At 36.5% G+C, this 16,660-nt stretch overlaps 1 protein-coding gene across 2 annotated transcripts in view; it reads left to right on the plus strand.

Annotated features, from left to right (window-relative positions):
* Window positions 1–16,660, plus strand: part of megf6 (multiple EGF like domains 6) — a 386,160-nt gene that overhangs the window by 312,879 nt on the left and 56,621 nt on the right. Inside the window, exons 17-22 of one of the 2 annotated variants that reach the window (XM_039759556.1) lie at window positions 1,455–1,589; window positions 2,293–2,427; window positions 9,322–9,447; window positions 10,197–10,328; window positions 10,631–10,759; window positions 15,311–15,442. In XM_039759556.1, the coding sequence (XP_039615490.1) occupies window positions 1,455–1,589; window positions 2,293–2,427; window positions 9,322–9,447; window positions 10,197–10,328; window positions 10,631–10,759; window positions 15,311–15,442 (789 nt within the window). The remainder of the gene's footprint in view (window positions 1–1,454; window positions 1,590–2,292; window positions 2,428–9,321; window positions 9,448–10,196; window positions 10,329–10,630; window positions 10,760–15,310; window positions 15,443–16,660) is intronic. The other variant, XM_039759564.1, reaches the window with a different exon arrangement.

Genomic DNA, 16,660 nt, shown 5'->3' on the forward strand with positions numbered 1-16,660 from the left:
TATCTCACAATACTAAAGGAATCACGTTCATCAGCTAATCTATCCATACATTCATTTTTTGATGCTGTTTTTTCCATTACAAGTTCATTCCAAACACATTGGCCACAAGGCAAGAACTAACCTTCAATAACAAACCAATATATGAAAGGGCAGTGTCATTCACACAGATACAATCGCTTATATAAAACCAATTTAGAAGTGCCAATGAATCTATCACGCACATCTCTGGGTTCTTTGAGATAGCTGTAGTGACCACAAAATGCAAGATGGGGATAAAATGCAAATTCCAGACAGATAGCAACCATGTTGAGAATTTAATTCTCATGTGTGGAGTTGAGAGGCAGCGTTTCAAAAGATTACACCATTACATTACTATTCAGGTTTAAGTGCAAATTTATGTAGTGCAAATACAACATATGATGGGGTTTATACCTGGACTATTTTTGCTAGTTTTTTTAACATGTTTCTCCACAGGTTCTGGTTTTATCCATCTGTTTTAAACATTTTGGTTTCATGTAAACATCTCTGTATCCTCTTCTGTAAATGTTTGGTTTCTAGGCATTTTCTTCATCTGTGGTATGTTTGACTTCTCCCTCTGAACCCCCAATCTAAAGAGGATCTTCTTTCTAGATTGTTTAACTGGTAAAACAGCACAACTTGAATTTCTAAAATTGGTGTGCATTGTTATTTTAATTTAACATTTTTAAGGATGCTGAGAAAAATAATAATGCTTGTCTTTCAATCTGCTTATTTTTGAAAGAGTGGATCCTCCATAATGCAACTTAAATCTGACCTGTTGTCAGATGCTTTTTAAGTTTTGTTTTTTAATTGGTTATTCCTTCCCTCATCCTATGCATTTGTATCATGGCAAGGGTTGGGCTTCTTGGACTTTAATTGCATTTGTTCTGATTTGTATAATAAGGTATGTAAATGCATTGTTCATTTTACTGTGTAATGCTTGTGGCTGTGTTGGGGGAGTTTACTTTCATTATGTATTCACTGTTCCTCTTATTACTGAATAAACAATCATGAAATAGAAAAGTCTATCATTTGACGTGTGTCCTGCTGCTAAAATAGGCCCTTGGACATTGAATTTGATTAAGTGGTTTTGTGATAACATGTTATGTTACAAAAACTTAGTTTTGGACAGCTGAGATTGACAAAACCACTTAAGTCTCTGGTGACAGTCTCTTTGGCATTGTGCTTACATGGCCGTGCTGGAAAAGATCTGACTTGCTTAGCAGTGGCATTCTAGTCCTTGTGAGTATTTAACAGCTATATCTTTAAACTTGACTTTGGCTGTTCAGGTAAAAAGATCTGGTATACTACACACCAGATAAGGCACTAATTAACATAGGGACTAATCAATAACAGTAAGAGTTTACCACATGAAGATTTTTTTTTACTGTCCGTTAATACAAAAAGTTGATCTTATTTCTATTAACTCATGGCAGCTTGCCCTAGATGGACCTTTGGTGCTGGTTGTTCTGAAGAGTGTCTTTGTGTTCAGGAAAACACTCTACATTGTGATTCAAAGAATGGGTCATGCATCTGTAAGTCTGGTTATCATGGAGATAAATGTCAGAAAGGTAAGTGCCCTACTTTGGATTTTAAAAAATGTAATTCCTATTAAAACATTTAGAAAAATAAAATCAGCAGTCATTATTTCTTGGGTGCCTTCTCACTCTGTCTGTGGCTGTTGGTTTTGCTTTCTGACAGTTCTGTAAATAGTATTGGGTTTCTTCCTAAATCTACAGTTTAATTAAACAAGAAATTGACTCAATGACAGTTATGCAGTAAGTCTTTCATTAACTGGTTCCAATGAAGAAAATCTCAACTTTACTTAATGTAATGGCTTTCACAGCAATTACCACCACTAAGCATTTTTAAAAATAATTAGCAGGATCAGTCACAAGCAAGAACAAGTAAGAGTCTTGGATATGAAACAAAATGATCAAGACTGTTCCGCATTGTGTTATATGTCTATAACTGTCTTCTGTGTGGAATCAGACAGGCCCTTTCCTAACCAGTGGGTTTCTGTCTGACAGTTTGTGACAGGAAGGACCTATATAGCTTCAAGTGGCACTGTTTCGCCCTCTAGTGGACTTGTGAACACATTAACTAATGCCAAGAAAACATTTGTTTCACACAGACAGGGCATCTCTCTCTTTCTGCACTGTTTATCTGTAGTAAACCAATTTTTCTTTTTTTAAATATATATTTAGATTATAAAAGTGTTTTGGGGGTTATTTTTTATTTTTTCATATAGTTTTTAATGTTTCTCATTCACAGAGTGCCAACCCTTATTTTATGGTCCTGGCTGCACCTTAAAATGCTCCTGTCCCTTTGGAATATCTTGCAACTATCAGACTGGGCAGTGCATCTACATGTGCCCTCCTGGATTTCATGGAGAAAGATGCCAGTTCCGTAAGTATTTTATGAAAGTGGTAATATTATTATAAAGATGACAGAGCTGAACAGAAACATCATTATTTCCAATGTAACCTCAATACTTTCGTCGCCTACAGTAAGTTTCCATTTGTTCTGTTGCTCAACAATAACAACATTTTTTTACAGTACTGTGCAAAAGTTTTATGCAGGTGTGAAGAAATGCTGTAAACAAAGAATGCTTTCAAAATGGAAGTGTTAATCATTTATTTCATCAATCAACAAAATGCAGTGAATGAACAAAAGAAAAATCTAAATCAAATCAATATTTGGTGTGACCACCCTTATTTGCCTTCAAAACAGCATCAGTTCTTCTAGGTACACTTGCATACAGTTTTTGAAGGAACTCGACTGGTAGGTTGTTCCAAACATCTTGGAGAACTAGCCATAGATCTTCTGTGGATGTAGGCTTCCTCACATCCTTATATCTCTTCATGTAATCCCAGACACACTCGATGATGTTGAGATCAGGGCTCTGTGGGGGTCATACCATCACTTCCAGGAGCTTCTTGTTCTTCTTTACGCTGAAGATAGTTCTTAATGACTTTGGCTGTATGTTTGGGGCCGTTGTCCTGCTGCAGAATAAATTTGGGGTAAATCATACGCCTCCCTGATGGTATTGCATGATGGATAAGTATCTGCCTGTATTTCTCAGCACTGAGAACACCATTAATCCTGACCAAATCTCCAACTCCATTTGCAAAAATGCAGCCCCAAATGTTCAAGGAACCTCCACCATGCTTCACTGATGCCTGCAGATACTCATTATTGTACTACTCTCCAGCCCTTCGACGAACAAACTGCCTTCTGCTACAGCCAAATATTTCAAATTTTGACTCATCAGTCCAGAGCACCTGCTGCCATTTTTCTGCACCCCAGTTCCTATGTTTTCGTGCATACTTGTTGGCTGCAACTCTTCCATGAAGACCACTTCTGGCCAGACTTCTCACCATACAAATGATGTAGTTCAAAGTGCTTTACATAATGAAGAAGGAGAAAAAAGACAAAATAAATAAGAAAATAGATTTAGGGAACACTAATTAACATAGAGTAAAAGTAAGGTCCGATGGCCAGGGAGGACAGAAAAAACAAAAAAATCTCCAGACGGTTGGAGAAAAAAATTTGCAGGGGTTCCTAGGCCACAAAAAGGACCAGCCCCCTCTAGGCATTCTACCTAATATAAATGACCTTGCAATCAGTCCTCCTTTTATTCAGGGTTCACATGGAAGAACTTTGTGATGTGGACTTCTGGCCTTTAATCCATCAATGTAGGGAGATCACGGTGCTTTGATCAGGTGGTAGTGGTGCAGATCGCCACCACAGAAAACCAGAAAAAGAACAGAAGACAAAGGAAGGGTTAGTACGGATTATGGAGCCACCAGAAATGATTTATATAATTAAATGCATATACAGAATATCAGGATTAAACTAAAATGAAGCTATGAGAAAACCATGTTAAAATAATGGGTTTTTAGCAGTTTTGTAAAGTGCTCCACTGTATTAGCCTGGCGAATTTCTATCGGTAAGCTATTCCAGATTTTAGGTGCATAATAGCAGAAGGCTGCCTCACCACTTTTTTTAAGTTTAGCTCTCGGAATAATAAGCAGACACTTATTTGAAGTTCCAAAATTACGATTTGGAATGTAAGGTGAAAGACATTCTGAAATATAGGATGGAGCGAGATTTTTTAAGGCTTTGTAAACTATAAGCAGTATTTTAAAGTCAATTCTAAATGACATAGGTAACCAATGTAGTGACATCAAAACTGGAAAGATGTGCTCAGATTTTCTTTTCCGAGTTAAGATTCTGGCAGCTGCATTCTGCACTAGTTGCAATCAATTGATGTCTTTTTTGGGTAGTCCTGAGAGGAGTGCATTACAGTAATCTAGCCGACTGAAAATTAAGGCGTGAACTAATTTCTCAGCATCTTGCAATGTTATAAGGTGTCTAACTTTTGCTATATTTCTTAAGTGAAAAAATGCTGTCGTAGTTATTTGATTAATATGTGAATTAAAATTCAGGTCAGACTCAATAGTTAAAGTTAAAGTTTTCCACCTTGCTATTTACATTATCCTCGCTATTGCAGTAAGCACTACAAACAGACTGGTTGCTTAGAATGTTTGTAAATTTTGAAGCTGCTGCTGAATCATAGAAGCGTTTTTTAACAATATGCTTCTCGTGAATTTTTTCTATTATTATTTCTATATTACATAGTAAGAGAAAATGGTCTGATAGACCAAACTAACTGACCTGCTTCACATCAACTTTTAGTCCTTTAGTAATTACTAAATCTAATGTATGATCTGCTTTGTGTGTAGGCTAAATAATGTGCTGGCTCAAATCAAAAGAGTTCAGGAGGTTCATGAATTCTTTTTCTTTCGGGTCATACTTATTATCGATATGAAAATGAAAGTCACCAACTAATAGGAATGTGTCATAGTTCGTAATTACAATTGACACCAAGTCTGAGAAGTCCTCAAAGAAAGGTGCATTGTATTTAGACACTGAGAAACTCCATGAATAACAACGGCAAGATACTCGAAGGACTTGAATTTGCCAAAGCCAACATCTTTACACTTTAACTTGATTGAGTAAATATTTTCTAAACTGCCGCCTTTATTACCTTGACGGTCTGTATGATCAAAGCTGTAATTCGGAGGCGCAGATTCGATTAAAACAGCCGCACCACTCACATTGACTTAAATTAAATTCAGTTTTGATATACTATTAAAATAGGCAGACATTATAGGGTGGTATTAAAATGTTCTGTTTCTCTGGATGCTATACCTGCTGCAGTATAGCTGTTGTTTTATGATACTTCCAGGAATTGTTGTATAATACATGTATATAGTAGGCCTCATCTCCCATTTGGCTGTACACATACACAGAGTGGCCCAAATCCCACCCAGATCTGGTGCCTAGCCATTGGCTTTGTGGAATCTACATCTTATCCCCATGTTTGCTTGGTTTATTCTCTGGGTAATTTATTTTCCTCCAAGATTTCCAGAACCATTTGTATTAGATAATTAGTGGCTTTCAATTGGTCCTGTCATGTTTGTGATTTGTTTATGTATTTTTATTTTCCAAAAGTGTTTTCAGGGTCTTTATATCCATTTTTGACATTTATTTCTAATCATTTAGTGGTGTTATATTATTTTTGTATCCTCCCACAGCATCATTTTGTATTTTATGGATGTTGCCATTTTCTACAGGTTTGCACATGATGTTGTTATGAGACAAACTGACAATATTTTAGAAATGTTCAGACAGAAGTGCTCTTCAAAATATTGACATTGATAAAGAAGTTGTTGGTCAACACAGAAAATGTCCATGAAGGAATTACATAGGCACACATTAATGCCAAATGTTTGAGATTGCAAATTCCAGGTGCCATGCTTCCAGATGACCTTCTGTGAGGACATGGTGTTCAGTTGATGTAAAACTAATGAGAAATTCTTCATCAATGTTAATATATAGAAGATCATTTATTCATCCAAGCAGTTTGTCCTAAAACAGCATCATATTTTGGCTGACTGGCTGCTAGAGTAACAATAACTAGTTAGAAGAGAACAGGAAGGGATAGCCTCCATTCCATAAGCCTCAAGAACATTGAAGATGATAGGTTGAAACTTTTACAGAGGATAAAGACCACCTTGCAGGAGCTGTGGGTTATTCTTGCTGAAAGAGAGAGAAGAACAACTACGTGAAGTGGCAATCAGTTACTGTATACCAGCAGTATTACATTAAGGAAGGTGAATGGTGGAAGACTAGCAGTTAGTCTTCTTTTACCAGGTATGATTATCGTTAACAATGTAATTAAGTCATTTGGCTTTTAAAGTACAGTTTATTATTCTTTAATGAACACATGCATTGCTTGGTATACTTACAATATGTTAAATGATCTCATTTTCAAAGCAACCTCCCTCAACTCTTACTACCTTGATGGAATGTCAGTATGAATGTGAGAAAAGTAGCACTAAGATATTTCATAGCTACTATGGTTAGGGAAAAGTAAGATTAATCAATAAGAATAGGCAAAATATTTGGAAAACATATGTATGGATGGCAATTACAAAGCATATGTCTGCATAACAACGTTTAGAAAATAAATCGACTTCAAATGTTGCTAATTGCAGGTACTCAAACCACATGACGTTGACAGGAGGCTACTAGCTAGTGACTTACTGAAGTTATTTTAGCACTCCCGTTGAGCGCCACTGAGTGGATTTGTATGATTCATTGAAAAGAGTTGTTCAAAATACTGTCTTTGTGGAGGGAAACATGAAAAAACAGAAGTGCAAAATGTGCAAGAGACTGATGTTGGCATTGAAAATTTCAGTGATGCCACAATGGCAAGTGGAAATCCACCAGTAGATGTGTTCACTGTATAGATGAGTGTGCCAGCCACACTGTTATTGAGTGTGATGGAAAGAATACATCTACTTAGCTGCCAAATGTTTAAGGATCAGCCTGGTCACAGAGTTGTGCAATATCCATGAGCCATCAACTCAATCAGTATTAAAGTTTCCAACTTCTGTTATAGCCAATAAAGTGCACAGCTTTGCGGCTCACTGATACTACTGATAGCAGTGTGTGGCTAGAATACGAGATGTCAAAATAAGTGATTTTGGCGTTTTTGGAATGATCTAGTTGAGGACAGATTCACTTGTGTATTCAGACTGGAAACAATATAACAGAGATAAGCATACACAAATTGCAAAGAATGTCAAAATAGTAAGTGTACTGTGTGCTGTTATACTGTATACTGTAATTTGTAAAGGTCAGCCCTGACACAGACAGGCATAGGACACCGGTTCAAAGCACACAAGTGATTTTTATTTTCTTTCTGCTGTTTTTTTTGTTTTCTCTCTCCAGCTCATGTACAGCCGACACTAGGTTATTTAATTTGGCCAAGAGCCATTGGGGCCATGCGCTCCCTGCACAGGTCCCGTCAGTTTCCTTGGAGCACAGGACGGAGGTTCCTTGTCCCGGCCTGTCCTTTTTTAGCAGCGGACACTGTCTGGGAGAGACTCCAGGAGCTCCTTCTCTTGCCGTTCTTCAGCAAGCAGTGGGCCCAGCCCCAAATCGTGCTCACTCGAGCTTGCCCCATCCTTGTGCTCAGGCCACCAACGCAGATCCGGCACTTCACAACCTAGAAGATATGCAGAGGGAATTGAGACAATATGCTCCCAGGGCAAATCTCCCCTGGGGCCGGTGCCTACCTCCTTAATGCGGATCCCGTCACCCGGAGTTTCGATCTTACGGGAGGCCTCTCGTTGCAACATGCCGATCTGGTCTTCATTGGTGACGACGTGCATGTGGGAGCACGCTCACCTGGATCTTCTTTTTCCCATCGGTGCGGGAGCGGTGCACACAAGCATTTTTTTATTTTCTTTCCTCTCATGGAAAACATCTTCCACGTTCCCAAAAACCCACAACACAGTCCCAAACACAAGCACAGTACTTTTACTTTTCTTCTTCTTCTTTTCCTCTTCTACTCCTCTCGGCAAGCTTTGTCTCCCTCCTCCTGACTCTGGCTCTCAGAGTAGTGGCTTCTGGCTTCTTTTATGACACACCTGGAAATGTGCCAGGTGCTTGATGACCTATTTCCAGCAAGCACCTCCGTGAGAGGTTGAAGAGCTGCTCTGTAGGTCTCGGCAGCAGTTGTAGCACCCCCTTGCGGTGGCCACGAATCCCAATAGGGCTGCACCAAACTCCAACTCCCATGAAACCCTGCAGGAGTCCTAGACACCGCTGCAACCTAGGGGGGTTGGCATCTTGTGTTCCGGGGGAAGTACTGTCCTGACCATATTTGCTGCCCTGGTCCATACAAGGGAGAGGCATCCCGGCCGGGACTCTCCCTTTTTTTTTTATAATATATTTCTCATCCAACATTTGATTGTATACACTGCACATATAGTATTTATTTTGTGAATATTATTCAAAGGAAATGTCATATTTCTACAATTTGTGTATAGGCCGATTAAGGGTCTTGTTCATGTTCACATATTCAATATTAAATATGATCACATGTTAATGATGGAAAAGGAGCTGATTTTTAAAATTCATCACCTTAGTCACTAGACCACACTATCTGCCTGCCTCAAGGGAGTATGAAATTCAACTTTTTCACATGTTTCTGTACCATGCAGGGATTCTCATTTTGCCTGTTAGTTATATAAAAACTAATTGATTAATTTCAAAGTTAATCTAATTCAGGGATGTTCAAAATGCATGTAAAAATGTCACATATATTTTATGATAACTTACAATAACCTCCTATCCACGATATCTTTGAAGTCTTTTTAATAATGTGCTCCGCAGTATGATCTGTATAAAAAAGCATCAATTTAAAGCCTTTCAAGATATGACAAAATAACATCCTTACTAACTTAGCACGTCTCCCATATATTCTGAGATATTTATCCAGGTAATTTAAAAATGTTTCCTAGTAAATTCTGATTAATTTTAAGATAACGCAAAATGAGTTTCAGAATAGCGTTTGAAGACATAATAACTTCTGGTCTACAGTATTTGAAGATTATTCTAAACTGCTACTTTGCACAGCTTTTTCAACCGGAACTGTTTTTCTATTTTACAACATCTTGATATCAAAGAAAATTATTAAGCATTTCTAAGTTTGTATGAATGTATTGCAGTTCTCTGTGTCCTGTTCTTATCAGAGGTTTAGCTGATGCCCCTTTTTTATTATTGTTGCTGCACAAAGAACCACTGCAAATATCTTTAATGTACATTATAGTTTTTATTGTAAATAAATGGTCTTTTATGTAATTTGATGGATTTTTACTGGTTTCTATCATCTATAATGTCTTTCTTGGCTTTATTCTCATACTTTTCCATGATATATTTTAGCTTGTAGCCACGGACGATTTGGCATAAACTGCCAGGAAACTTGTCACTGTAGTGGTGCACCATGTGACGCACAGACAGGCCTGTGCATTTGTCCAGCTGGAAAGACTGGCTTAGCCTGTGATAAAGGTGAGGACAAAACCAATGTACAGTGTCAGCCATGAGAAACACATCTGTGTGGAAAGGGGCATGAAAATAGTTCAACTATGGGAATATCTGTAAATTAAAAAGAACAAAAGTGCATACACTCGAAACATTCCATGTGGGGGGCTAAGGTATCAACTGAGAGGCCTTAAAGAAGTCATGTCTGGCATATGCAATTAATTTTTGGGTACTAATGTGCCAGTCAAAGATAAATACAGAACATTAATGAAATCCAACAAGAATATTGTAGTGTTGTGTCCTAGCTGGAAAAATTCATGATTGTGACACAATTACCTTAACAGCTAATATATGCATTACTCAATCATCATGCCTTAATATTTACATACTTTGAAAGCAATCAAAACACATTGCCATTAAATTAATAATAAAAATTACTGGCACGTTATTATTTTGTATGCCATCTCAAATAACATTGCATTAAAATTTCAATGCAAATAAAACTTTTTGTTCTAGTACTGTGACATTCAGTGACTAAGCTAGAGAACAAAAAGAAACTGTTTGAAAATATTCTTTCTATAAATAATGTTACTATGTCCATGAATGTATACAATATTTATCTTTATGTGCTGCATTTTGCTAGCATTTCTTAGAAATGATAGAGGATTTGCTGGGCTCTGTCCTAACCATACTGTACACCATAAAACTAAATGCAGAGAATAGAGTAATTGTCTTTACCCTGGATGAATTTAATTTGACTCTGTTCTCAATCTCAGACTGCACAGAAGGCCTATGGGGTACAAACTGCAGCCTCCCATGTGGCATATGTGAAAATGGAGCAGAGTGTAATAAAATAACTGGTAACTGTGATTGTCCCCCTGGATTTACTGGAAAGTCCTGTGAAAATTGTAAGTGAAAATTAATAAGTACAGATGACTTCATTAAACATTGCAATGTATAAATGGCTTAATTGGTAAATTTAATCATTTTCTGATTTTTTTATATTTCAGTGTAAAAAAAATCAAGTAATGTCAATTCTAACTTTGCTTTGACCATGCATGTTCAGCATATTCTGAAAAAATGCTTATAATATGGATTCAATTTTTAATAAGTTAATTTGGTTTGTTATAAAAACAGATTTTGTCTTTTTAGTACTCTGCAGCATATTAACATTGTCACCAGTGTGTCTCTTCATTCAATGTCTCTGTAGCTTGCCCCAATGGCTATTATGGTTTGAACTGTCAGCTGATCTGTAACTGTGATAAAGATGTCCATTGTGATCCAGTAACAGGACAGTGCATGTGTCCACCAGGTTGGGCAGGTTTTGATTGTCAAACAGGTAGGTTTTTGTAACAATCTTGTGAATGAATTTCATAGTGCCTCCACATAAGGAGGGGGTAATCCTATCTATCTATCTATCTATCTATCTATCTATCTATCTATCTATCTATCTATCTATCTATCTGTCTGTCTGTCTGTCTGTCGCAGGAGATATATTCATATTTAATGTAATTGATTTGTTCCACAACTCTGAATAAACATTTTTGAAAGATGAGGAAATGCAAAAAGGAATAATTCCCTAATGTATATCTTAGCATGATGTTTACCATTAGTCTTGTGTAAATTTCATAACATTTATTGAATGTTATGATATGTGTCAAACATTGGTGTAACTTTGGTTGCAAATGTGTGTGGGACAATGTTGCTGCTTTTCTGCTTAACACCATGAGCCACAAACAACCAGAGTGAGGTAGACTGCCTGATCCGAGATGTATTCCATTACAATGAAGAATGTTAAAAGTGGTGTTACTTACACACCATATGCTGTATAAATGAAAGGCACTTAAGTTTGTAATCACATAAAAGATTTATGAAAAATCTGCTTGTTTTGCTGCTTTTTATGCCCTTGTTTGAGTTTTGCAGGACACCTGTTTTTTATATACTGATACTCACCTCTATACAGAACTACATATTAAATTTTCATAACAGTGTTGAACTCTCTCAGTAACTTCTTACACTTTGTCTTCATTCCAGTACACTCGTTACTTCATCTTGCATATACTATAAAGAAAACAACTATGGTAAAAGACAGTTCAAACAAATAAATTATTGTTTAAAATAACAACAGCTGTGCTTTGAGTACAAGCTTGTTATTTTCATGATAATAGAGGCTAAAATCAGCTGGTGACTACAAAGTTACTGCAGCCCTATTGAGGAGTTCCCATTGACAATTTTTACTCAAGAATCAATCAAGCTATAAAATTTTACAGTTTACTCCAGGAAACTTCATAAAAAAGTACAGGAAACAAAATACAATCAGGCTTGTTCTGGGAAACATGCATTTGTATATACACATGTCAAAAGAAATAATGGAACACTAAATCATCACAGTCTAACACCAAGTGACAACAGATGCACTGTAGAAGCAACAGCAACACAACCCTCAAAAAGGGAATGGTTTCAAAGGTGGTGGCCACACACAATCGCTCTCTCCTTATCCTTCCTCGCTGCTGCTTCTCCAATTTTGTGTTTTGCTTGTCATTCCTGGTAGCATGAGGCAGTGCCTGCAGGCAATTCAGGTTGCCTAGGTAGTCCAGCTTCTCCAGGATGGCACCAGTCAATGGCATCAATGGCTTCATCTTCCAGGGACTGCCCATACACCCTGGCCAAAAGTGGCAAGACATTGTTCTGCACCTGGAGGAACCCAGTAACAGTGAGAATTGCTTATGCTTCCTAAATGGAAAGACTGATATCCCTGGGGCTTAATTGACTTGGCGCTAGACTAATGATTCCCTTTATTCTTTTTGAGTATATATTCATTAAATTACTTTCATTTCAGCTTTTTTTGATAAGAAAAGTATAATTAGAACATAAAGTATATACTGTAATAGGTATATGTCTTCTGGAATATCATTCTTAACTAACTATATTTTAAGGGGATTGTTTAAAATCTTACCGCAGGTTAATTATAACTGGGCTGTATTATTATAAATATTTATATTTATACTGTATATTATTCACTGCTGACATCTCAATTTAATATTTATTTCACCAATGCCAGGTGAATTCTTTATATTTTGAGTGTGCTTTGTCTCTTGGCATTTCAGAACACCGTGACTCTATGATATTTGGTTTTTGTTTACAATGTTAATAAAAGCCTTTGAAATGAAACTTTACCCAAAAAACTACCCCAAGCATTAATTAATGTGCTTCCAAAGGAATAATAAAGATTTACTATAATGTGCATTTTACAGACATGTTTAACTCCTCAATGATGATGATGTAAAATACTAGCGAAATTCTTAGAAGAATTGAGAAAATGCTTCCCTCTTTATAATATCACAAGATGAAACTCGATTTATTAAAAGCAGACATCCATGCATCCATTATCCAACCCACTCAGCCTCAAATCTTCAGCATCTGCTGTATTTCGTATAAGACACTTACCCACAAAATCTCACTAAAATAATTATTCTTGGATACAGAAAAAGCCTTTAAAGGAGTTAAATGGTACTATTTATTACACTAAACAGATTTGGGGTTGACCCCAACATACCCACATAAATGAACTATATAATATTCCAGATGCCTCAGTCTGTATTAACAACATGAATCCAGGTTACTTCATGTAGAACATGTTACTGCACAAATGTGCCCACTATCACCAAAGCTTTTTGCATTAGCCATTGAGCCATTGGCTTTTCATTTCTGGAAGAAACCAGAGATAAAAGAGATTATTGGAGAAGTACTCAGACAAAAAATATAGCTACATGCAGACAATATATTGCTTTATACAGTATATCAGACCTACAATCATCTCTACCATTAGTCTTAAACTTGATTTGTTAGAAGAATCTCTGGAATCAAAATTAATTTGAATACAAATGTGCCTTTTCAAGTAAATTTTCTAATGCATCATACCAGATTGTGTATCCATTTGTTTATAATATCAAAACAGTTGTAGTTCAATGTGCACCAAACAGTTTATAATTTAACTAAATTACAGATATCTTGTTTAAAAATGTCTAAATTGTACCGAGTGCAAGATCCAACTTACGAGTGGTCATCTAGCTAGTCATCTAGCTCCGGGATCACTAGGCCATTTGATTTGAGAATGCCCAAACATCGTTTTGGACAAAAAGCTTTACATACTTCTTGGATAGCCTTGGTGTTGCAGTCGCTCTGGTGTATTCTTACATGGGATTAAATTGTATAGAAATAAATTAATTGTAACATCGTATACCATACTACTAAAATGAAGAATTATCTTGCTCAACTGGAAGAATCTCAGCCAACCTTCTATAACTTGGTGTGTAAGCGATGTTGTATATTATGTCAAATTAAAAAAAAATCACATAATGTTTAAGAGGACATATCCAAACATATTTTGAAACATGGCAATTCATTAATACAATTTTTGCCAGGCCTGTGATTAGCTCTCTCATGCTATTATGTTGAATGTTTGTGTTGTACCTTATTTCTTCTTATCCTTTCCTGTCCTTTTGTAATTATATTTATTTAGATTTTGACACTGCAGGGACTGCACCTAATTTTGTTGTATTTGTTACAATGACAATAAAGATATTTTAATTCTCTATTAATTATTCTGTTATTTTAGATGTGGCTTTTCTTCTTGTAACTTATCTTGAATTGGGGTTAATCTTGTTTAGTTTATTAACTATTATTGTGTTCTTAAGAAATGCTTATAAATGCTTTGAAAAGTTTTTTTTTTGGTCTGTTCAGGTATTGCCTGACTTTCACTGGAAAAAAAACCCCACATATAATACACCTTTTGCTGCACTCATTTTGATGTCCAGTTACGCATGGTATCAAGCTTTTTAGGGTCTGCCCATGCTTTTCTCCCTCTAGTTCCAAAAAACTTTCTTTTTTAGGCAATTTAGGACCATATTTTGTGCATGGATTAACACCCCTTTGATAAATAGTAAACCAACAGGTGCGGGTCCATCTTGTAGAATTGCGAATGAGCACCCTAGGATATTCAAGTGCCATCTTTGGAGCAGTATCAATTTCTCAATAAACCTACAGCAACTCACTGCAATCCATATCGCTAATCATCCGCGACCCATTACCATTGAATATAACAGTACTTTGCGACCCAATGATGGGAACCCATGACAACCCATAGTTTAAGAAACCCTTCCCTAACTGAATACAAGGTCAAAATTACTCCTGTTCACAAAACTTCAAAAAAAGTGAGTTTTTATAATATAGGCAAGTGAAGTGTAATTTTATGATACATGAATATGATAATTTTTTATATTTGATTATTTACTGGTTGTCGTTGCCCTCTAAGAGTCACTCCTAGAAGGTTAACAATGACAAATTGCAAACAAATGCATGTGGGGCATCCTTTTAGACTATTTCAAGGTTAGTGATTATGAATATGATATTTTTGATTTTTGATCCTTTACTAAGGATCTAGCACTCTATGGACCACTATTGAAAGGAGGAGGAGGTTGAAAAAAGGCAAACTGTATTACAATGTAAAACATGACTAAAAATAGCTGTACTTCAAAATATTTATTTATTTACATAATGTATTTAGAAAGAGTGCAGGACCAATACATTGTTTTAAAGAATGTTCTTCTAGCAGTTATACGCCTCATGTAATGCTGCCAAAACACCATTTTTGAGTGAATTTCAGCCAAATAAATATTTCTATCTATCTAAGGAAACTTGAAGTTGACAATTGATACATATCTTGAATTTTTAGGCTTCAAAGAATACTTCTGAACTTCAGTTGAATTAAATTAGATATATTTTATGTGACTTCACATTGCTGAAATTTTATTATTGTGAAACAATTTATTTTTAGCTCATCTCCATTATACAAGCTACAGTGTAAATTGTATTTAGTCTTCTTTTGCAGTTTGTGATGTTGGCCGCTGGGGACAACTGTGTGCTAACAGCTGTGAATGTGAAAATACCTTTGGAAGCTGTGATCCTGTGACTGGATTCTGTCTTTGTGAAGCTGGCTACATGGGCAAGCACTGTGAGCAAAGTAAGCAAACTTTCCAAGTTCTTCCAAGTACCAGCATTACAGTATGGTGGAAAGTGCTTATGGAGATTTCTATAAACATTTTCAAACTATAAATTTATACTTTTCTGCTTATTAAAAATGTATATGTTTAAGAACCCTCACACAATGCTTCCTACTTTGTGCCCAATGCTGCCAGAATGGGCTCTGACTCCGAACAATTCTAAACTACATTTAGCAGGTTTGGTAAGTGAAAACAAGTGAGCGTGCTTGATTGATAAAAAATGTGTGTTTGAGCTAGTCTTCTCTTGTTCTTCATTGCCATCATTAATAATTGTATCTGTATATATACCAGTTACAGTCATTACTACATGTAGTATATAAACATGTGTCTGCATAGCTACTAGATGCCTGGCTTATTGATTAAGGTACCTTTTTTCATCTTCTCACATAGACAGTTGGGAGCCCCTTCACCCTCAACCAATGTGTAGATTTCTACTTCATTTGATGGTAGCCCTTTTTAGCACCAGTACACTCATCACCCTTTATCCATTAGGTGGTGAAAGGGTGAGAGAAATAGTTAGCCAGTAAGGTACAGGGTATGATTAGGAGCCAGAATGACCAGGCTCAAAAGAGGTGTTTATCCAGGAAATCGGGAAAGACCAACTCTTTTCAAAGGATGCCCGGGGTCTTTCATGACCAAAGGGAGTCACAATCTCGGTTTAATGTCTCATCTGAAGGATGAGAATTTTTACAGGACATTGTCCTTGTCATTGTACTGGGGCATTTGGATCCACACACAGACCACTGGGGTACACGCCTCCTGATGGCTCAGCCATTCTTCTTCTAGAAGCAACCCAATCTTTTTCTAGATGATCTCCGATCTAAGCGCTGGCCAGGTTTAAACATTCTTAGCATCAGGTAGATTATCTGTTCTAAAGTGCAGATGGTATGGCTGTTTCTGGCAATCATTCTGTGACATGACTCTCAGTGAGTAGAATCTGAAGGTTGGCATGTCTTAATAATTAGTGTCATGATGACATGATAGGGCATATGTGTATAGAACAAGCATAATTACTCAGGAATGCTCTTTTTGATAAGTATTTTTCTTGTCATGTAATAGCAATGGACCTATACTGTGCCATGAATATCAACCACAGACCATAACAGATCCAACAGAATTCTTGTATATAGTGTGAATGATAGGGGGCGCTCTCGCTCCCTTGAACCCCTGTCCACGAC

Source organism: Polypterus senegalus, chromosome 1, assembly GCF_016835505.1.
Source record: "Polypterus senegalus isolate Bchr_013 chromosome 1, ASM1683550v1, whole genome shotgun sequence".
NCBI classification, from domain to species: domain Eukaryota; kingdom Metazoa; phylum Chordata; class Cladistia; order Polypteriformes; family Polypteridae; genus Polypterus; species Polypterus senegalus.